We start from the raw sequence: 24,966 nt of genomic DNA on the forward strand, positions 1-24,966 counted from the left end.
TGGCACTGCCCACCTGAGAGGTCAGGGCCAGCCAATGGGGTGGGGGGGGAACATTGGGGCTGGCCCGAGGAGTTCCTGGAGGGTGGCGATCGTGGAGTTGGGGGCATTGGAAAACTAGCAATGGGGGGGGTGGGGTTGCATGGCTGACCAGCGATTGGACTGGTCAGCAATTGGGAGACTGGTAATGGGAGGCCACTGCACATGCACTGATCTCCATGCTGACAGATTGGCACATGCGCAGTGGTACACGCAGTGCTATGCTGCTGGCCTCTCAGGTGGGAATAGGCCCCGCCACCTGATTTTCAGAGGAATTCCTGCCAGTGCACTCTGTGATGCACAGTGTCAGAGATTAGTTGTGGAAATCATGCTGTAGAAACCAGCAGGAGATACTTCCACTTTCCTGCAAATTGGGGTCTTAATTTTTTTTGTGGGGAGAATCCTGGCCATTATGTTTCAAAGGCAGATACCTGAAGAAACTATTATGACAATCATCAATGGTTAAAAACATTTTGAGCATTCATTAAAGCTGTTCAGCTGGGCAATAGAATGCATAATATCAATAGGTTCCTCATTTAATTGAAACCTTTAGTATCAACCAACAATAATTACAGATATTGGTGGTTGGTGAGGCATCAACAGGACAGCAGTGTTAAATGATGTGGAACATCACTAAGCTAACAGGATCATTAAATAACATTATCAATGAGTCCAGAGATATTCAACCAGAACAAAGTAAACTAACAGCTAATTACAGGCTTCAAACAAATATCAGTTGTCCATGCAAGTCAATATCAAAAGAATGTTAACAGCAAGTTATAGAACTAACTATACCAAATAATCTATCCAGCAACCAAAAGCAGTGATATATTTTCTTGGCATCCCTCGAGATTATGCATGTTTTTATCCCATTTAATATACAACATCGTGGCATCTTAGTTCTGGTTTTCCTATTGCACTAGTAATCCAGAGAAAATGAGTTCAAATTCCACCACGACAGTTTTGTTATATTAAGCTGGAGAATGCTGCCTGAAAGGATGGTGGAAGAAGATTCAAAAATAACTTGTTAAGTTCAATAAAATTGGATAGATACCAAAGAAAAAATAATTACAGGGCTAAAAGCGAAAGAGCAAAGGAGTAGGAGTAATTGAATAGCTCTTTCAAACAGTCAGTACATGCTGAATAGTTTCCTCTATATGACATAATTCTATGATAACTACCTGATGGACACACCTACAAACTACTGACAGACTCAACCATCTTCAGCTGCTTCATCAATGACCTTCATTCCAGCCAAAGGTCAAAAGTGGGGATCTGCATTGATGATTGAACAATGTTCAGATACTGAAGCAGTCCATGGCCAATTGCAAAAAGAACTGGATAATATCCATGCTTGGACTGAAAGTGGCAAGGAACATTCATGTCACCGATCTGCCAGGCAATGACCATCTCCAACGAGAGAGAATCTAACCACCATCCCTTGACATTTAATGGCATTAGCATTACTCAATCCCCGACTACTAACATTCGGTAAGTTACCATTGACCAGAAACTGAACCGGACCAGCCATATAAATACTATGGCTACAAGAACAAATCAGGGATTTGGATTCCTGCAGTGTGTAATTCACCACCTGACTCCCCAAAGCCTCTCCACCACTATCCACAAGGCACAAGATATGAATGTGATGAAACACTCAACAATTGCCTGGATGAGTGCAGCTATAAAAACACTCAATAAGTTTTATACAATTCAGGACAAATCAGTCTGTTTGATTGGCATCATATCCCAAATATTCACTCCCTTCACCACTGTGGCAGCAGTGTGTCCCATCTACAAGGTACATTGTAGGAACTCACCAACGTTCTTCACGCAGTACCTTCCAAACTCAACACTGCTACCATCTAGAAGGACAAGGGCAGCAGACACATGCATCACCTCAAAGTTCCCTTCGAAGCCATTCACCATCCTTGCACCGTTCCTGCACCATTGCTGGGTCAAAATCCTGAAACACCCTCTCCATCAGAACAGTGGGTGTAGCTACACTACATGGACCGCAGAGGTTCAAGAAGGCAGCTCTGCGTCACTTCTCAAAAGCAATTAGGAACAGGCAATAAATGCTGGCCTAGAAAGTGGTGCCCACATCTCATGAATGAATAAAAATTGGCAATAAATTGAAGCATGGTGGTCTTCACTGACATAGCTTTAGGTCCTCTCCTAATGGGTGACAACTCTGACAGGAATGTCCATTAAGAACCAGCTCAGCACAAAGCCCTTAAGTAGTGTTATCCTTGTGTTGCCTCACAGCTTTGCATCCCTGAGAGCTTGCTCATCATCCTTCTCCAGATAGCATATATCCAAGAATCCCAAAGTGCAACAGCATCATACAGCTTTTACAAACATACAGACTACAGTGGTAACATTTGGAAACACTATTCCTTTATGTTTAAAATAGCAACAAAAGAAATTTATTAGTACCTATAAAGTTCTTCTGTCTCAGAATTTGTACTAATTCCAACTGTGTTCAAACTACACAGTTCTTGCTCATGCACAGGCATTTAATTTGAGGAAGTTGCTAACATTCTGAAACAAGTGCCGGGATAGGCAAGCAGGTCACAAGTTGCCTCTATAACATTTTCAACCAACATAGAATATTGTTGAAAAAGGAGCATGTGTTAGTGTTCCTGGCTTTTCTTTTCAAATGAATATACATACTTGAAATATATTTCAATCATCAATTTTCCTTCACATAGCTAAAAATTCTGACAGTGTTGTACAATTTTTATTCACGAATTTTGATTTATGAAATAAATCATTGCACAAGTCTTTTGGAAGAAACGGATTCATCCAACTTTAGTTCAACAGCATTAGGAACTTTTACAGAATCAATGCACAATTCACATTTGTGGATGAGTTGTTTTTAAGCTAGTTATATGCAACTTTATTCATGTCCACATAGGGATTTGAAACTTTATTGGTTTAGAAAAACCATAAAATTTAATAACACTATTTTAAGTACTGCTGTCTGGAATATGCTGCCTGGGGAAGTGGTGGGAGCAGATACGGTAGTGGCATTTAAGGGACATCTGGACGAATACATGAATAGAATGGGAATGAAAGGATCGGACTCCGTAAGTGTACACTGTTTTAGTTTAGGCAGTCGTCATGATCGGCGCAGGCTTGGAGGGCTGAAGGGCTTGTTCCTGTTCGTTGTTCTTTGTATCAATTTATCTTTGAAGTTAACATTTAGCCCATCTCCAGCACTGAACTTGAACTTGGTTAATTTTACTTTGAGAAACACTGGCCATGTATTTTTAGTGGGTGACACAGTAGTTAGCACTGCTGCCTCACAGCACCAGGGACTTGGGTTGAATTCCAGCCTTGGGTGACTGTCTGTGTGGAGTTTGCACCTTCTCCCAGCATCTGTGTGGGTTTCCTCTGGCTGCTCTGGTTTCCTTCCGCAGTCCAAAGGTGTGCAGATTAGGTGGATTGGCCACGATCAATGTGCGGGGTTACAGGAATGGGGTGACAGAGTAAGCCTAGGTGTGGAACTCTTTTGGAGAGTCAGTGCAGACTTGGTGGACTGAACGGCCTCCTTCTGCACTGTAGGGATTCTATGGTTCGATGATTCCTCATTTTGTCACAAAGCTTATCATAAGCCATCCACTGGGTCCAAGGTAAACTGCATCTCAATATTCCATTATACTAGATTTAACAGTATATCCTACAGAGGTTTCTAAAGCTATTTTAAACATCACAAAAAAAACCCAGTATCATTCCTGGATTCCCAGCAATAGTGTTTGTATATTTGATCATTTTATTGACATTCTGTGTACACACACAGGTCATGTTAGCAAGCTCAAGAAGTTGGGAGGAGAGAGCAAATGCGGGGGAGGGTTATGATCACAGTGGGGTAATCATGCAGGCAGAGATTTCAAAAGGGTGAGAGATTTCAGTAAGGGAAAGATCACAAGGAAACATTGCAAAGGTGAGTCTGGATTTTGGAAGGAAAGAAATTGCAGGAGGGACATCACAGAGAAAGCAAGGAGAGATAATAGACAAGAGATTGCAGGGGAAAGATCACGAGAGAGGAGACTTAATTGTGGGGCATCAGGATACCACAGGTGGAATATCACAATGTTGTAGAGGTGGGAATGGAGATTAAGTATATTAGAAACATAGAATCATACAGTGCAGTAGGAGGCCACTCTGCCCATTGAGTCTGCATCGACTCTCCAAAAGAGGATCTTATCCAAGCCCCCCTCTCCACCCTATCCCCATAACCCCGCACATTTAGCATGGCTAATCCACCTAACCTACACATTATTGGACTATGGGAGGAAATGAGAACACTCGGAAGAAGCCCATGAAGGCACAGAGAGAAAGTGCAAATTCCACACAGATAGTCACCCAAGGTCGAAATTGATCTTGAGTCCCTGGCACTGTGAAGCTGCTGCCTTAACCACTATCTTCTCTGAGTTATACCCAGGAAATTTGGCTCTGTCAGCTGTTAACAGATTTTTCCAGTTAATATCAAATAACAAGCGAAGCTGCTTGCAACTTTAGGTTTAAATCTAACAAAATTAAGGTAATAATTCTGTTTCAAGTTTTTATAATTCCATGATACTTCATTAACTGTACCTCAAAAAACTAAATGAAGTGTAATAATTTGTCCACTAAAACAATTAGCCTTTAATGTTACAATAGAATCACTATGAAACTGTAATTATTCTGTACAAGAGAAAGGTTGAAATGAATTGAAAGCTAGAGGCAAATAAATCTACTGTACTGTACTACTCAAGGATCAGAGATTGTAAGCTTCATGAAACATGCCATATACAATATGTAGCCAGATCCTCCCAGACATTGTAATCTGTCTTAGTGCCTGATATTGTGTGCAGGCAAACCACATTAGACAGTTCCTAGGAGACTATAAATACCACTGTTTAAATTATTGGTATTGATCAATGGCTTTCTAAATTAGAAGTGGAAACTAATAAACTGATCAATATCAACGCTAAATTATGGACTCTTATTTCAAGGAAACCTGCACAATTCTTCCAATAACATATGTAATTCAATAGAGTGAGAATGCACCTATTCTACCATGTGATGTATATATTCACAAGTTATTATAACACATACAAAACAAAATGTTACATGTGGCTAAATAGACTATTACAAATGTATTTCAAGATTATACTATATGTAGAATGCATAGTTTTGAAATAGTTATGCCCTTATTTATAAGATCACTGTATTATGAAAAACCAGAACAAATTTGTTAATCCCTATTTTTGTTCCAAAAATTAAACTACTGCAAATAAGAAAATTCTTGTTTTCAAATATAGCAAAAAGTATGAGGATTTTGCAATAATATGATATTTATTGGAAGATTTATGCTTGACTACGTATGCACATTTTTTTCCGGTTTATTCATTACTGCTTCTTGAGGAAAACAGTTTCCTTCGCAAAACAGTCCTTCTCAACTGAGCATTTTCATGCAAAATTTCACAAAGAGAAATTCAGAAACCTAAATGGATCACTGTAAATGACAGTAACCAAGAAAATGATAAATTGACATTTATATAGAAAAAGAACAAAAGTGGTTTATCTGGCCTAGAAGATAGATGGACCAATGTCTAGCAACCAACAATGAGGTTTAGAATTTAAGATCATCTAACATGCTTCAAAGTGTATGCTGAAATGGTTACTCACTTCCAATGAAGCTTGTAACCATGGAAATGAAAACTGAGTTATGTGAACTAGTCATTATCAAGTCACACAGGCATACTTAGTCTAATAACTAAAGTGAGTAGTCCACAGGAAATCTATCCTGGGAGTTTGATGTATGTTGTATGGTTTAACCACAAATTATTATCTGTCAACAATCAACAGAATTATTGGGTATTGTTAGTAAATTGAATTCTCATCTAATGGAAAAAAACAGTTGCCACACGAAAATTCCGAAGTGGAAATGAAGCTAGAATTGCTATTGAAAACTCGATCTGTCACTTCTTTAAATGGTGGCTTCCTGACCATTATATGTTTGAGTGGAGATGCAAGTCTGGCTACCTACGTACCTAGATAACCAGAATGGAATGTAATAATCTATTTGCTACAACACTGGTGGATTCTAATGCACATGAGATGAAAGGGAATAAAAGGGAGGATTAAGAAGTCTTTTTGAAAGGTCAAAGTGAGCATTTTGTTAATAGAGTTGTGAAATACTGAAACGCAATATAAATGCTGTGCAGTGGAGCACATGCAGACAGATAGAAGCCAGACCAGTAATGAAGAGGCATTCTATCAAGTAGGGCAAGGAGTACTATAATCATTTTTACAAACGTTCATAAATTAAAAAATTATTCCAGGAAAATAGTATGCAAAGGTAAGAAGTGTAACACTGGGTAAAAGGAAAAGATACAGAACATCTATCATGCGTTAATCAACAAGTGTAAAGAGGAAATACAGGTTCTCAGTTCTGATAAAGGGTTTACACCCAAAACGTTTCTTTCAAAAAGCTTATGCAGTTGATCCATATATCTAGTACTACTTGTGTGTGTTTCAGATTTCCAGTATTTGCAACTTATTTTTCCTCTTTTATCTCAACATTGAATAATCTCGTAAAAATCAAAACATTACAGATGCTGGAAGTCTGAAAGAAATCCCCCCAAAAAGGCTGCAAACACAGAAGAGTGAGTCAACATCTGTGGAAAGAACGGGCAAGCTGGGTGCAGACCCTTCTTCAGAACTATAAAGAAGGAGGACAGGCAAATTTGTACAATCAGAAAAAAAGGATAATACTTGTTTGTTTTTAAGTGCATATATACTTATATACTGTATTCTATCAGTGTCATTTTCCATATCCCTGACTGCTACTTACATTTCAATTCTGTAGAAGGATCTGTACACAAAAGTTAACCCTTCTGCTCTCTTCCTCAATGGTGGCTAACTTAAAGATGTGCTGGTTAGGTGCACTGGCCATGCTAAATTCTTCTTTAGTATACCCAAAGAGGTGCCAGATTGTGACAACTAGAGGATTTTCACAGTAACAACTGCAATGTTAATGTAAGCCTATTTATGATACTTAAAACTTTATGTATTTACTGACTAAAGGAATGTAAGCCAAGGAAGACAACGTCACAGGAAATAACTGAGTGCAGAAAATGAGAAGGTATAGTCATATTAAGGGCTTTATATTACTTCCGGCGCTCTTTATTCTTTTAAATCTGGTGCCTTTTTTCTGATTTTAAACCAATGAAGTGAACACCCTACATAAAACACAACCTTTAACAAAATGTTGACATTTTAGATAACCCTCTTAGCATTATCAGTGGATCACCCAACAGTCCAATGCAACGACCAAAAGATAGCAATTTTTGCAGTTCAAATTTAAATGTCTCAGCACCAATTATTCAGTATTGCACTGAATGAATTAATTAACTTTTTTTTCCTGGAACGTTAGAAACAAGGCAATTACCTTCTTGTTTGGATCATGTACTCCATACATGGAATCCACAGTTTTCTGGCTCAGAAGTAGGAATGCTTTCACTGAGTCAGTCAAACTAAAAATCCTTGAAAGGGAGGTATTTCTGCAATTACAGATGCTACAATGTTGCACTTGTGATTTACTGGAGATTTTGCCAGTTCCTTCATCTTTGCACAATTGTATTTAATGATCAGTTACCATAAACTACTGTCTCCCGTTCCATACCACAGTAATTTATCAAAATAACCCATTTGAGTCCACTGATCAAAAGGGTCCAGTTTACTTCAGCAATTACTGGGGATTATCTCAGGTTTATTACAACTAAAATGATTACTCCCTTCATTGAGGAAGAGCTCTATTCAAATTTAAGCAATGAATCAAAGAGAACAAAACATCCAAATATGCAATTAGATGTTTTAAATGCAAGAATGGTGCTTCTCTACTATCCAATTTAAACTGTTATAGGACCTAAATGCAATGAAGGGCATGCAAAATGCAAAATAAAATATGACTGAATTGTGGTATCCATCTAGAACTGCAAATGATAGCTTTTTTCCCAAAAAAAAAGGCTTATTTATTCCCCCATCAGAAAATATACTTTTTACAAATATGTAAAAGCATGAATTTATGCAATTATTCCCTCATTCATCATACGTTGCCAATGCAGTGCATTTGTGAATACGGTGAACCATCTATTTCTGTCACATATGCAATATATGTTTTGAGTCCTCACATACTTTTCTAGTGAGTAACATGTCTGAAAAATTGATGAAATTAGGGCCGCGATTCTCCCATCGTGGCCTGCAACTGTTTTGGTGGGTCGGAGTGGGAGATGCACGACGCCAGCCTTGTTCCGGGATTTGCACATGCGCCGGGAATGCATGCACATTTCCCAGAGCTGGAGAACAGTCACAGGTCAGACCATTCTGGAAACCAGCAGGAAGACAAGAATGTAATTTGAATCTTTTTAAAATGAAAATTTTAAATGTTATTTAAATCTAAAATCAGGAATTTACTGGTCCCAATTGAATCTACCACCCTGCCAGGAGTACTTCATTCCGGCAGGATTTAGAGTAGCTCCCCTCATTCAGGGAATGAGCGGGAGACCCCACAGGAATGAAGGGGAGGGCCATCAGGGTCCCCCAAGGAGTCGGGCGGCAGTGAGATAGTGACCCTGGGTATAGGCACCCTGCAGTGCCTGCCTGGACCCCTGGCAGTGCCCAAGGGGCAAAGTGCCCATGTCCAAGGGGCATTGGACAGTGCCAAGGGATGGGGCCTATTGTGGGCGGGGCCTCAGACAATCGGTGGTGGGATGCCACTGCCACTCTGCATAGGGATCGGTCTGGGGTGGAGAGAGGGCATCAACTGGGGCAGGCTGGGTGTGCGCTAGTTTGCCGGTGATGGGAGGAATCTGCCTCATGGGGAGGGTCTGACCCTGGACGAGTTCATTGGGGGGTATGGGGGTGGGGGGGGGGGGGGGGGGGGGGTGCGTCTGAAGTAGTGATATGATTTTGTCATTTGTGGTCATACTTTTTTTAAACTTCCACCATTTCTCCACAAAATTATAAACTGCACTAAGTCAGGCACATTAAATCATTATTTTATATTTATATACAGTGAAGCGGGTGGGGGGGAATCACCACTGCTGGGGATGGAGGGCTGGACATCGCGGCGGGGTGGGGTCACGGCTGGCCCAGGACCTGTTGAGGGGGCTGTGATCGGGCCGTGGGGGCGGGGGCGGTGCTGGAGGGGCAGCAGTGCAGGGATCCCAGGCTGACCAGTGATCAAGCTGGCCAGCAAATGGGGAAACTGACAGATCGGAGCCACTGCACATGTGCAGAGTTCCGGAACTGTCAGACTCTGGCGCAAACAGGCCCTGCCTGACTGGGTTTTTAATGATATTCACAACTGGGACATCCGCAGTGCACAGGGTGGGGAGAGTTGAGTGAGAAGCTGAACTGACGAAACAGTCAGGATGTAGAACTGTTTTCCCACCAATTCAGTGCTTTTGGGAGAATCATGGCATAAGTCTTTGTAAAATATTACTAACCAGTGGAAAACAAAACAGGAGTTCAATTCATTTTCATTGTGCGAATATAGTCAGGATCATTGTTAGTTATACCTTATTATCAGATAGTACAGGCAGAACTGTGGGATAAGGCCTGAAGATGGGACTGTAGTCAAATCAGTGTTATAAGCACTGGGTGGATAGGCCAACATGTTTCCAACACTGGGCAATCTCCCTGGCACTGGGTCACCACCAGAAGAGGTCACTTGCCTGTCAGTGGCAAGGGTTCATCTGCATAATGAACTGCTTATGTTTATGGACTTATTGAGTATACTGCCAAGAACTTCCAGGCAGCAGACAGGACCACTGACGGCTAAGCCTGGCAGGTTCAGGAGGTGACTTGCTGATGGCTGGCCAAGGGGTCTGAGAGGCCACCTACACTCACTCCTCTTCCCATTCCCACCAGAGATGCAGCCATCAGCTGGCTACAGTTGCCACTGCCAGCCATCCTGTAATGGGGTTTCCCTCCACTGGGGAAACCTGTTACCCAAGGTCGCTATTTACTTCAATTAAGTACCTCTTCATAGGGGTGCTCAACATGGCAGTGTCTTTGCATTACCATTTCTGATTTCTGATTAAGCCTGCAGCCTCAGAAACCTGTCCATCACCTTTAATTGGATGGCAAATCATGAGGCCTGCCTGTAATTGTCCATTTCCAAGAAGATCTCCTAGATAGGCATCCTGGCAACCAGTGTGGGGTCAGAACCTGGAAATGGTCTTGATCCTTGATTATTTTTAAAGTGCACAAGATTTTATCCTATAATAGCTGATATTCCATGGTGTTGTTCACAGGAAGCACTGTTTCTAAGAACAGAAGTCTTACATCACAGAGTGGATAGAGAATTATTTAATTCCTGAGGTAGCACTGTCTATGATGCTACATGATTTAACAGGGGAATTAAGGTTTATGGGGAGAGAGCGGGAAAGTGGAGCTGATCCACTTCAGATCAGCCATGATCTTGTTGAATGGCAGGGCAGGCTCAAAGGGCTAGATGGCCTACTCCAGCTCCTATTTCTTAATTATGCCGACACATTGTCTGAAGTCAATTAGACGCTAATTATATATAAACAGTTGCTGAGGTATGCCACATGAAATGCTCTAATGCTCACCTATCACTCGGGAACTTTTTCTGAAACCTGCAAAAATTGAATATTTTCTTTATCTGAATTCATAGTGCTATTATGTGATAAAATATGTGCTTCTCTGACAAAACATGACACCTGAATTGTGATTCATTGTTTTCATTTATATCTGCTTATTCACTAAAGTTGTTAATTAATGTTACATAGTAATAATTATGCATCATTTATGGGTGTTGCTTCTTTCCTGCTGTACTTTCTGTAATGATGTTTTGTAAAAGGTAACCAGCTATTTGCAAAAATTATTTTTCACTGAGAGTTTATAGCTGAAATTTTCTCATCTTGCCCACCATAACAAATTTCATCGGACCATTTAAAGTCGGGAACTTCTGGTCTTTGGGCATGCACGGTGTGAGAATCCCACTCCACATTTACTTCTAATTTATACTAATAGCTCACTAATAGCTATGTTCATGGTGAATGGAAGAATTTGTTTTATAATAGTAGAACCATCACATTGTATAATGCGTTAAGCATTACATAATACTATACTTTAACTCATTCCTGGCGAGCTGGCCCAATGTGATATTTTTTGTTCAAAGTAATGACATTTCTTCAGAAAGAATTGGTTCAATCAATGCTATAGTTAAAAAAAAATCCATACTAGAAATCACCGTAATGTTGAACAGCTACAGCTTAAACAATACATGTGTACAGTATTTGGGGGTGAAATATTGGCAGGGCACGAGATGAGCTGCTCAGCCATCTGTTAATTGTCTGTCTAATCTTCCTGTCCACTGAAAGTCAATGGGAGGGAAAATTGGATGGAGCATTTCACTACCCATTTTATGCTCCCATCAAAGTTAAATTCCACCCCTTTGTATCAAATCATTGAATAATATCATATTGCCCATGGCACTCCACACTGTAAGTTGCAGGATTTGCCACTTGAGGGAGAAAAAAAATTACACTCATAAAACATAACATTAGCAGATCAAGCCTGCCTCATTAAGGCTATAACATAGGAACAGAAGTAGGCAAATTCAGCTCTTCGAGCACGCTCTGTCATTCAGTCAGATCGTGGCTGATCTCTCCCTGGTCTTAAATTCACTGCCCAACCTGTTCCCCATATCCCTTTAACTCATTTTTAAATTATGGAATCATAGAATCCCTACAGAAGGAGGCCATTCAGTCCATTAGTCTGCACCAACCACAATCCACCCAGGCTCTATCCCCTAAGTCCACGTATTTACCCTGCTAGTCCCACTGACACTATGGGGCAATTTAGTATGGCCAATCAGCCTAACCAGCACATCTTTGGACTGTGAGAGGAAACTGGAGCACCCGGAGGAAACCCACGCAGATATGGAGAGAACGTGCAAACTCCACACAGTCACCTGAAGCCGAAGTGAACCCAGGTCCCTGGCACTTTGAGACAGCACTGCTAACCACTGTGCCACTGTGCCACCACAAATTAAAAATATATTTATCTCCTTCTTGAAATCACTTAATGATTCAGACTTCACTGCACTATAGAGCAGCAAGTTCTACAAATTCACCACCTTCTGCAAGAAGTAGTTCGTCCTCATCTCAGTTTTAAATCTACCACCTCTCAACCTATACCTGTGACCTCTTGTTCTAGATTGCCCCATAAGAGGAAACATTTGGACTATGATTATTCTACAATCCCTTTTAAAATTTTATATACCTCGACCAGATCCCCTCTTATTCTTCTAAACTCCAGTGAGTATAAGCCCAAATTGTTTAATCTCTCCTCGTAAGGCCTACTGCTGTAAAAAGAGACATCCTGAAATCAATTAGAGATCACTACTACTTTTTGATCGACTAGTAACTCTTTGTAGACCCAATGCCACTTCTCAAAGTGAGAAAAGTAGTAATTGAAGAACTGGTTTTTGCTTTCTAAGAAAGACTTGCATTTATATTGTGCCTTTCATGACCTCAGAATGTACCAAAGAACTTTGCCAGGAGTGAAATACTTTTGAAGTATAGGCACTACTGTAAAGGAGGAAATGTGCTAGCCAAACTGCACATAGCAAGCTCCTGCAAATAGCAATGTGATAATGGCTAAGTAGTCTCTTTTTTCAGTTATGTTGATTGATGGCTAAATATTGACCAGGACACCAGGGAACTCCCCTGTTCTTTTTCACAAAATGCCTTGGGATCTTTTAATCCACCTGAAAGGACAGGCAGGGCTTCAGATTAACACTTTGCCTGAAAGACAGCACCTTGCTACTGCACTGGAGCTTTTCCTGTCTCAACAATATTATGAACATTGGCCAGAATTTTCCAACCATCATGTCTCACCACCCCTGCAGCAAGAATGGAGAATTTTGCAGTCAGCCAAATCTCTGTTCTTTGCAGAGGAACCAGCGAATCCTGCCAGCATGAACGGCCAGAAAATTCTAGCCAACGTTTTTAAATCAAAATCTGTGAAAAGAACAAAAGGCAGATTGAAGATTGTTGAAAATATACATTCAGCAGTTCCTTCAGTCTTTTTTATTTAACTGATTATCAGAGTTTTATGTCTTTGAATTCTAATTTGATTCTGACATACCAGAATGAAATTTAATGACAAATTGAGTGTGACACCAAAGTGTAATACAGGATGTATGTGTCAGCAAGTGCACAAATACATCATTTTATATTAAAAGGATGCATGAATATAGATGATCAGTCTTGGACGTGAGTTCTCTTGTCGAGGAGTTCAAACCCGAGTCCACTGGGTAGAACATAAAGGCTGACTCTGAGGAATTGCTGTATGGTTGGAAGTGTTGGGTGAGATTTTACAGCCTCGCTCATCCCAAAATCATAAAATCCCACCTGAGGTCAATGGACCTTTCCATTGTCTGTCCCTCACCCACTCCAATTCCAATGGTGGGCAGGGCTATCTTTTAAATGAGATGTTAAGCCAAGATTCCATCTGTCTAAAATATTCTACAGCAATATTCAAAGTGCCTTGGCCAATATTAATTCTTTAACCAACATCACTGGAAAAAATTACCTGCTCATTATGTCACTGCTGTATGAGGAACCTTACACGTGTTGGCAGTGCTGTTTCCAACATCATAGATATTGAATGCATTTCAAAAATACTTCATTGGCCATGACACAGAGGTATTCTGAGATCATGAAAAACATTGTACATACATGCAAGATTTTATTCCTTTAGCTATTATTACATCTTTACTATTGTTTCTTATGTCACTGTTATCTGTTTTGAATCTTAATAGGTAGTCTGGATGAGGTACAAATGTTCTGCTTTGTTCAACAATATGATGTACTATCTCAGAAAGTCAATAAGCAAAACGTTCCTTGTGAAATTTATATTGATCACTCAATTTCTAGTGATGAACTGTGCCTGATATGGCTAATGGTATAACAATATTGCATGAACATTCTCAAAAGCAGTATGCATCAGAAATAATGCCAGGAGCAGAGTTGGAGCATATCTCACTACACCACGTAACCAGAGAATACAGGAGACCAGGACCTGGAGCCACAACTGCCAGATTTCTTAAGAGTCTGTCAGGTTGGGTCCAACAGTGGCATGTGCAATAAGGTCACACCATGCTTTAGGTCCAAAGAAGAAATCCAATGTCAAACAGTAGGAATGCTACAACAGAGCAGCGTGCATGTCCTAGATTTCGAAGAGTGGAATAGACATGGTAGTGACAGCAATGGCTGTGCTATGAGAGCTACATTATCCAGTAGGCAAGAAGGACATAAAGAAGTCAACAGAGCAGGCTTTGTATCGATACATACACAGATTGCTTTCTCACGTGCCATAAATAAGCATTAGATGCAGAATTTTAGTAATACATACAGTTGGTAACATGAAAATCAAAACTGTCCAGTAAGTCAGCTACAGGATAATGAAGAATTGATTAATGAAGTAAAGCTGTATTAGTGATTCCATGACTGTATACAGATTTTATTGCATCTCAGATACATGTAGTAACTTGTTATGGTCTTTTTAAATAAACATGTCTAAATAAGAGAAATATATATAATTTAGAATGTATAGGGGTTTCATATTCTGTGTAATACTGGAGCATAAATTAACAACTATGTTTTCTATCTCACTCATTAATAAAACATGTGCAAAGAAGAATATGAGAAATGATATATCCAGATAGTCTGTACTGAAAATAAGAGCACCACATAATAATATTAATGTAGAAATGCTGAAAATTAAATTTTAGTGAAATATTTAGCATTATTGCAGTAGCCTTCAGTAAACAGGATTCTGAGGTGTTATCTTCCTTTCAGCACCAAATAATTTCTAAATATTATTTCACACAATTTTACTTCATAAAACATTTAGTGCTTTATTTTAATTACCTAGCACTTTTCCAAACTGCATGAAGAGTCTCATTACGAATCATGGGTCTTAATGTAATTTAAAATGTAATAAATACATTTTGCAAAAAACATGTAACACAGTGGGTGAATTGTCCAAAGCCCCAATGGTATGCTTGATGGTGGGCATGGTAGGAGAATATGGCAGGAGGGTCAGAAATCGGTTTCACACCAGTGTGAATTTACAGTGGGATCTTGTGACCCATGGCAAGTCAGAAAACCTGCCAGAGGATGTTGTGAATCTCATTTGTGATACCATTAATGGGATGCAGATGAAGGCCCAACCCCCTATGCCAGATTTTCCACAATGCTGGCAAAAAACATGCTGGCATGAAACATGTTCATACAACATGGTATGAAGGTGTCAAGACTCAACTGAACAAAGCTTGGGATTGCCTCCATAGTCTGGACTGGAGGCTGCTCACAGCACTAAACCCTGGAATCACAGTGGTGGTTCGGTGGTGCATCTGCAGGTGGATCTTCCAGATCAGGAGTACTGGAGAGGGTCCATCTTCCAGCCTCAGAATGTTCCTGGAAATCCATCTTCATTCGCAGGAGGTCCCTGCGAGCCATCTTCATTTTCAGGAGGACCACTTTCTTTCTTCATCAGTGGATCATTGATGTTGGGTGCCTTTTCGATATGGCACCCAGTAAATACGGTAGACAACACCCCATCCAGACCTGCCCTGTGACAGGTGTCTAATTATAGAGGGCAGGGCTGGAAGATTTGGTATATTTTCCCACTGGCTGCTGCAGATGGAAACATCCACGTTCCCATCTCTGCAATTGCACTTAGTCACAAATTGGGAGAGTTCTGCCCTGTGTGTTTGCATGTGTGTTGTGCAAATTGTTTAAGCACAAATGTTTGCTGTATGACATACTCATTTGTTCCACCTTTGTTGCTTCTCTAATCAGATTAATCTTAATGATGTTTTCATGAAGGTGGCATTATTTTTTGTATATTGAGTCAATTAATAAAAATTGCCACAGCAAATGAGATTTATCTAAGTGCATTTTGATATACCATTAGATGATGTGTCTCAGTCACCACTTTGTTTTTTTTACTGTAGCTATGACAATAATCTATCTACTGGTGGCCAATCAAATACATGGACTCTAGTAAGTTGCATTTATTCATTGGTATTCTTGGTAGTTTTGGGAAATGCTTTCAATCTCATTTTGTTATGGAACATGCTAGACAGCAACACCTTGACATGACAACAATAACTCATTTATGAATAAATATGGATTCCTCATGTAGATCTAATATTATTGCTAACCATATTCATTCCTATCAAAAAATCAAGTTTCACCACATCTAAGTCTCTTGCTTACTTTAGTCTCATACCGAAATTGATCTGGCGATTTGCTTAATGGAGTTTGAATAACACCTTCATACAGTAGGTTAAACCACCAGCTCAAATACACCCTTGAAACAGAATTGGAAGTGGAATCCCAGCTAAGTACTAACTTGTCTCAATAGAATGGCTTTATCTGACACTAGCAAAATAAAGCTATTTCACAAGTAGACATAAATAGTAATCCTGGCTTTTCTTGTAACTTCATGTTGTAAGTCCCATGTGCAGCTAGTAAAATTTGAATAATCTCCAAACTTTTACAAATAGATTTGTGTGAAATGCAGTGACAGTGAAACGTGTCTCAAGAGACTACTTTGCTATAGTGGCCAATATTAATATCAATAATATAACTTAAAACTGTACTAAGACATCACTTCATTTGAAGATAATGAGTTTTGCACTAAATTCCAAAATTCACCAGTGATACTTGAAACCTTGCAGAAATTGCAGAGGAAAAATGAATATGCGCCTATATTTTCTAACTTTTCCTGGCAGGACACAGTAATATTGACTAAACGAAACTCAAAGCAATTTTCTGTTTGTTTTTGTTTTTTATTATTAATCATGCAGTTTGGGCACCAGATATATTTCTGGTTGGAGTATCGATCAGCTGGCTTTTTGGTGTGTAAACAGGAGGCAAGCAGGGAAATTTCCGGTCCTGCTAAAACAACAGTCAGTGCCTGAGCCCGTCTGAAGATTTAAAATATACATTGCGTGACCTACCTGCCTTGTGCTTGATTATAATTCATTCTATTTTTTATACCTTAAGAAAATAAATGACTATGTACACTCATTGTACATTTCCTAGGTGCTAACAGCATGTGAAGTATTCTTTTTATTTTAAATCATTAGTTATATCTTCAGACTTTCTGAAACCCATTTCAATGCATTTCAAATATAAATGGTTCGGGCAGTCAAAATAATTAAATTGCAACTCTGTATATTATGTGGTCAATTTTAAATAGCCTGGATACATTTTCTCACCACGAGGACAACCATTCTAAAAGTTGCCGTTGAAAGGCTTCCATTATAGCAAGAGAAATGCATGATTCAGATTTACCAACTATGTTTTTTGTTTTACTTTTTTTCAGAATCAGTCAAGGATTGTTCGTGTCAAGTTACCGCTTTGTGCTGAATTGCAAGTTTTCATCATATGACTTTTCGATTAGTTGTGTGATTGGCCTTCACATTGAGAAGAAGGTGTTGGATTTTTGCGTTAAATTTTAGAATTTGCCGCCTGAAACTAAAATGGGTGAAGTTTTTAAGCGTTACCTTGAGCCTTTCGGATACTCCGTCGTTGAAGCTGATGGTGAATTCAGCTATTTTCGGCACCCGCAGTTTCCCTTTGTTCTTCTGATCTGACTGGAATTCGGTTCTCGTCTTCACCACGACCTGCCAGACAAGAAAATTCGGGCGTGTCGGTCACTTTTCACCTGTAAGGTTTGCCGTAACTATGATGGAGAACATTTCATTAAATGTATCACGGCACCGTAGAAATACACATGGCATTATATCATATTCTGCAAATGTATCCTCAATCCTGCCCCACCCTTCTGCACACGCCGTTTCCTTCCACACTTTATTCATGGGGTGGGGGGGGGGGGGCGTTCAGTACCAAATACGCTGTTTCAGTCGATATATATATATATTCATCTTTGCTTAACTTTTCAATGGCCTGTAGCAACCCTGGAAAAAACACTGAACACATCAGTGGATGCCAGAAGCAGCAAAATAAATGCTCGGGGGATGTTTTATTCCGTCCAGATATTGTGAATTTGTCGAATAATTGTGACTATTGAGAGAGAAAAAAAATGCATTCGGCTTAAAGGCTGTTGGACTTTGTTTTTGAATGTGGTATCACTAAATCTTGCCTAGTGGAGTTGCCCGAATCGCACAAGCAAGTACCTTGTCTGGAGCAGGGAATTGCAGATGGTTCACATCCAAGGGTGTGATCAAGGGGACGGTGTGAAAATTATCATCACTACAGGACTGCTTGGTATTTTTCTCGTTCAAGTTACTCCCCAGTTTCACCATTATTCAGGAGGGTAGCTGCTCAATGTGCCTTCCGAAATCTGCAATAATAAAAAAGAAGGGGGTGTTTTGACACGGGACAGAAAGAGTTGATTCCTGCAGAGGTGGGGGGGGGGGATGATCTTTTAATCCACGCCACGTATTCAATACAATACCATCCTTTTTTTCCCCCTCCATACAGCATTTGGCAAAAACGAGGTTGGAATACTAATTGACCTCTTTCGTGTTCACACTGTGATAAATCCCAAAGTGAATTATAAAACACCGTATGTTTTAAAGAAAATATCATTTAACCATCGCAGTCACCGCGACATCACACATGTATCCTCGACTTAAAAGCTGATCGGTTTCAGCCAGTGCAGATAGATAATATTAACCCTTTACTGCGATATCGCGACCCGTGTTGAGATATCAGGATTATGCATTTCGGTGTTCATTGAGAGGACAAAATAAAGGACTGCTGAATTCATTCAATTCGCCCTTGCGCGATGTTTACCAAGTGAAATAAAAAGAAGCAATTCGCATTTTGGTTCCCGAGCAGCTGCATTTCATGCGGTGACTGCACTGCTATCGATATATCAAGATTATACGATAAGATTTCTCACAACTTGGAATAATTGTTAAGGATTACATTTCAGATGCGACTGAAACCAGGAAAAAACATGCATGCCCCCCCCCCCACTTCTTCCGAAAAGAAAAACACGCATAAAGTGAATGGCCATATCCCATAGCCATTTTCTGTTGTCCTTGATATAGTCAGCACCTGCTCCAATTCAGCGTCCACACAACATTTCTCTTTGCTTAATATGGAACATGATGATTAATCATCACAAATAAAAATGTCACTGTCCTGCAATAGGTCAGCGCTGGCGTTTGGCTATATTTCGACTGGAATTAATTTCATTCATACACCTTAGACGTTGGAAATGTCAATCGAATATCCTCTTCTTTGGAGGTACGTGACATCCCTTTGAAAAGCGGACCGTCCGAAGTCCGTGCGAGAAAATGTCTAAAGTGCATTTACTGGCATGCCCCCCACCCTCGACCGCTCCCCCACGCCCCCCCCCCCCCCCCCTTTGATGCATACTTACAGAATAGGTGGCTTTACCTTTACAAAAAGCACCTGGTGTCACAAGATGGCGTTTGATAAGGGAGGATTTTGCAGTGGATTCTGACCAGAGAGCGCTCCTGCCGCAGACTGAGCAGGTTCGGTGCTGAAAGTGAAAGCTCCGTGCGCTGCGGGACACTGACGTCCAACCCAGAGCCCTTAATGCTCTACTCTGCATTGTACAAACAACGCCGCCTATCGCATTTAGCAGCAACACTCCGCTACGAGGTGAATCTAAACAATTCACCGCCTCGTTTTTTTAAACAATCGCAGCATTTTAATTTAATCCAGAATCCTAATTTCCTTAAGTGTCCATAAGAAATTTGCCACTTTTAAATTTTAGGATAATTGCAGTCACCCGCCCTGTTTCAGAATTATTAAGGTTGAGAAAAAGGTAAAGGGAAATAGAGGTTTGGTGAAGTAAGGATAATAAAATCGGGCAGAATAAATGGTTCACAACCTCTAATCACTCAAATTATAATAGGTGCACATCGCCACTAATTTCTATTTCGAGACTGACTTCCAGCCTCAATCAGTTGAGAGCAGAACAACAGTGAAGGGGTGACTAGAATTCAGCAGTGACCTGGAAGCCAGTGAATAAAGTCACAGATAGAGTCAACACCACATTATGATCTAACAAAGTTTTAATTTTGGCTATCCCACCATCAGTACGTTTTAAACATAGAACTGCACCTCAAAATGTGAAAGCAGTGCCAAAAGTTAACATACACAGACACAAATTCACTTTTTGCATACTTATATGTCAAAGAATGTGAACTCCTTTTGCTTCCATCACCCCCAAGGCTGTCGATTTAGCTCATCCTGTAAGTTTACCATTTTCACCTATTTATATTCTTTAGAAAGATTGCATGATGTCAATGTAAATTTCAGATGTATATGGATTCCTTAACTAGGCTTAGGCCTGCTCATTTCCTGCATTATCTGGTGACTGGCATAAGCCAATTTGGTGCCACATAGATACCTGCAAATTTCATTTGATGTTCTGTACAAAGAACATCTGAAATTCCAAGCAATGCATTGACAGCCTACTATTTAATCTGCACAGAGATCAACTCTTCATCAAAAGCACTTACGTTAGTCACAAATGTTCTTGCAGACAGGTTTCATTGTGCATGTAAACATTTGGAAAGAAACAGGTGAAAGCACGATGTTTTGAGTGGAAACAGAAAGCTAGATATGAAGCCCAGCACCAAGTTTATTTACATAAGCTGCCTACAAACAATAAATCACTGTTTCTAAAGTCACATTTATTGCAAAAAACAGACTCATCTTTTTATCAAATAACAAGTTCAATAGGTTCTGCACCTTTATCAACACAGGAAAGCAAAAGTGTTGTCCAAATGTGTTGTTTCTGAGCATCAGTGTCACTGTGTGATATATTGTTCATACACACATGCTTTAGGACTGTGTACATCAATCAAATGCATTGTACCTTAAACAGCAGTTTGTTCCAACAGGTAAGCAAATACTGTAATTGGTTCACAGGTAAATACATACCAGATTAAATTTTCTAACAAAGTTATGGCTTAACTGGATCATGACTAACTGGGACTCCCCTAGTCTGGATTGATATACCAAACTAGATATTAAACCACAACCTACACAATAGAAATAAGAAATGGTAAAATTAATTTAACATAAACAATAGTTGAATTAAAAATATGCGCTTCAACATTTAGAGGTCATTCCTATTCTCCACAGACTTTTAATTTAAAAACTAAATCATTGATATCAGTAAAGGATACTTAGGTTTCCCTACTAAATAGAAAGAATGGTGTTTTATAGTAATAGTACAAGATGAAAATATACTTTACAGTATATATATATTACTAGTTCTATCTGACATTGTGAATATAAGGAAGTCACAATGGATGTGAGACTAGATGTCAAAAACACAAACTCTGATAATCATCAGTAGTTCCCGAATCTTGTCATAATTAGTTATCGCATACATTTTAACTGGAGAACTTGGAAGCTTTTGTAAAAAGAAATCAATATAACACAAAATTGGCAATAGATACAATCTTTATAAAGGATTCTGATAAATGAAATGTAAAGGAAAAACAAATGCTTTGGGTTATGGAAAGTAACCTCAGGGACATACAAAATTCACTCTTCTGGTGATTACAATGTCAATTTGTACTATAATGGATGTAAATGTTGGAATTATAATGCTAAATTCGTATTCAAAATACTACTTTTCCAATGCCTTGTCACAAAACTGATCAATTAGCAGAGTAGACACAAGGGGCTGAAGGACTACTCCTAATTCATGTTTGTATGTTTGTTCATATGTAAATAAATATGCTAAATTGTAGCCTAAAAGTTTACTTTATTCTTGGTACAGAGACAGTAGACGAGATCGCCATCCTACAAAAATAAATACACAAGCTAGTCTTATGTTCCCAATTTCAAATTATCCAGGGCTCTCTTCTGAGGATTCCACATCTGCAAATAGTCACATGATATATTTTGAAAAAAAACGGAAAGTGCAAAATATGTTGTTTATTGATGTATTTGTTCATGAAAAGCAGATTGAACAAAGCGTTGGCAGCATGGTGCTTCAAGTAATTGAACAGTCTAGTCAATATAATAGTGGGCAATAGATTTCAATGGAGCAAATTAGGTAAATGCTGTTCATTCAAGGCACAGTTATTCACATTCGTCAAATTTACTTTCTCACACAGCATCACAAGATCACACATCCCGCTTGCCTGGATCATGATTTGAACTGAAATATACATTAGGATTACTTTTCTGCATTCAAAAATCATTACAATAATCAAAATAAAGTTTTATCCTTTAGTAAAGAGAATTCAGATAACCATTTTCATCATAGGACAAAATGTTTTATTTAAGTAACATAGTCAAATATTGGATTTCAGAAAGAAAACAAATCTCCAAAGAGAGAGTGAAAAAAGAATGAGACATCTCTGTTTGTGCTTAAATTGGCAATGCTGCAGTTTGGCCTCAGCTGGTTGAAAACAACTGATAACAGATGGTACGGGCTGCTATATAGGCCACAGAATGATAAGTCACATGATAGGACTATGTGACAAAGCCTTTAAAGAGAAAAAGCATTTAGAAAACCTTCCCTGGTTTATTTTTTCTCTAAGATGGGGAGCATATCATTCAATGAATGTTATTTTTTTTTGTTTTCTTTCATTAAATCATCTGCCTTTATTCATTTGCTATACTGATTATGCATATGTACCCTTTAAAAGAATAAATCCATTAGATACTGCAAATTACACACAGTTATGATTATCCTGCAGCATACTTTAAACTGTACTTGTGCATATTTCTAACAAATGTTGAAAAAGTTGTTGAAAATCAGTTGCAATACAATGTAAACAAATGAATACCTGAGAGACATACAGTTTGCTCCATATAGCAAAGCAATGTTTTTCCATTGATTTCCATCTTTCTTGCTAAAAAAACAAAATTGGAGTAAAATTGGCTACAGCAACACCATGCAAAGTATTATTGTTTCATTCCTGATAGGACAGTTTGGTTTGATTTCACAGAATGGTTGCTTAGTACTGTTGTTTAATTCAACAAAAATCATTTATTTTGAAGTTTTGGTGGTAATTTTGACTTTGGCCGATAGTGTAAAACATGTGACATTGGTTTTGGCTACCCTTTAAACACCCCTCCTAATTTTTGTTTCCATTTAAATAAATAGAAATAGAGACTGTGCGAGTTGTTTAACAGACAAGCAAGCCAATATGATGCATTTTACACTATAGGTTAAAATCAGAAATACCATAACCCCATTCTCCTAAATTTAATATGCAAAACCTGGATATCTTGGACAAATGTATGGCTGCAGTGATTTTAATCTTCTCTTATGACTGTTGTGTTATTGGTGCCACCAGAACAAATAACAACCTCCAAATTATTAGCTGGTAGGGATTCATTAATTTCAACCTAAAACCAGAAACCCAGGTTTTAATTTATGTATTCAATTCATTTGGTACTTCAAAGCATTTGCTGGCACTGTTACTACATCAAGCAGCTCTGCATTAATAATTGTAGTAAAAGCTAAAGATGGGCCATAGATTCAGTTCATGTGTTAGGTTTCAAACCAGCTGGTTATGGTTTGTTAAGTCAAATCCTTCCTGCCAGTACTGAATGCATTCTTTCAGTAACATTTCAAGCACTGGGTGTCACAGGAATACAATATTGCTTCATAACATGAGGGAAAAAGGCATCGTATATTTTGGCTTGCTAAAAATATTTCTGTCAGCTGACGAGAAAGCACAATTAGCAGCAGCTACCCTGTCTACCAGCTGAAAAGGACAAAGAGGGAAGAGATCGGAGAGAGAAGATAATTTATTTAGAAACTACAGCTCATTAATCTTTTCATTAAAAGTAAACAATATTATTCCCTTCAATCACTTACAATTCTGATTAAATTTATTCATATTGGGTAAACCAGTTTAAGGATTTGTCACTATATTGATTCACACCAGCAATTCCAGACAACCTTCAAATGAGCCAGGAAATGATTTAGTAATGTAGAACTTGAATATCACTGAAAACTGAGACAAATTGCTGAAGCTTTTCACCTTGCATTCACAAGAATGCTAAATTCCAAACTATCACAATTTATGTTTCAAGAGAAAAGGTCGCTGATTGGTTGACAAGTCAATTCTGATTGGCCAATGCCAAACGGACCTTGCTATACATGAAGGCTTATCAGGAGGGGCACATGTGGCTATATGGTGCAAAAAAAATCATGGCATGAATTTATGGGAAGCCTGTTGTCATGGCAAAGTTTACACGTTTTCTTGTTGACCACTGAGACAAAAGTTTTCAGATGGTGAACTTTCCCCTCCAGCCACTGAAAATGTGAGTGTGTGTGTGTGGTGGGGCAGAAAACTTGTGTAGAAGAGATTGGAGAGAGAAGATAATTTATTTAGGAACTACAGCTCATTAATATTTTCATTAAAAGTAGACTTTGTTCTGGTGGCACCAATAACAAAATAATAACTTGAGACTAAAAAGGACTAACAATCAGAGTGAATGTAGTGTAGAGAAGTCACAAAATACCTGCATAGAGACACATATAATCACTGTTAGAGAAGTTAAACTTTTTGAAGACCTATTATGTTATGTACTAAAAAGCATATACCTTGGCTAAATGCAAACTGCTCTAAGGTATGATGGGATATAGTCAAGTGAAAAGAAAAACATTCAAAGAACAAAGAACAGAACAGCACAGGAACAGACCCTTTGGCCCTCCAAGCCTGTGCCGATCATGATGCCCTAACTCAATATAAAAAACATTCTGTCCTTACTCAGTCGGTATCTCTCCATTGCCTCCTTATTTGTGTATCACTCCAGATACCTTCTAAATGTCGCTAATGTGACTGCTTCCACCACCTCCTCTGGCAGTGTATTCCAGGCTCCCGCCACTCTCTATGTG

The 24,966-nt window shown here is 39.0% G+C and overlaps 1 protein-coding gene across 2 annotated transcripts in view; it reads right to left on the minus strand.

Moving 5' to 3' along the window:
- The window catches only part of nsg2 (neuronal vesicle trafficking associated 2), an 81,583-nt gene extending 61,921 nt beyond the window's left edge, over positions 1-19,662 (minus strand). The window contains exons 1-3 of one of the 2 annotated variants that reach the window (XM_080201111.1): positions 19,515-19,662; positions 18,281-18,447; positions 17,648-17,767 (exon numbers count right to left, since the gene is read on the minus strand). In XM_080201111.1, coding sequence (XP_080057237.1) covers positions 17,648-17,767; positions 18,281-18,409 — 249 coding nt within the window. In that variant the 5' untranslated portion in view covers positions 18,410-18,447; positions 19,515-19,662. Of the gene's footprint in view, positions 1-17,647; positions 17,768-18,280; positions 18,448-19,497 lie in introns of both variants that reach the window. The other variant, XM_080201110.1, reaches the window with a different exon arrangement.
- Positions 19,663-24,966: the final 5,304 nt, after the last annotated feature.

This window comes from Carcharhinus amblyrhynchos, chromosome 13 (assembly GCF_965287045.1).
Source record: "Carcharhinus amblyrhynchos chromosome 13, sCarAmb.v2.hapA, whole genome shotgun sequence".
Taxonomy (NCBI): Eukaryota; Metazoa; Chordata; class Chondrichthyes; order Carcharhiniformes; family Carcharhinidae; genus Carcharhinus; species Carcharhinus amblyrhynchos.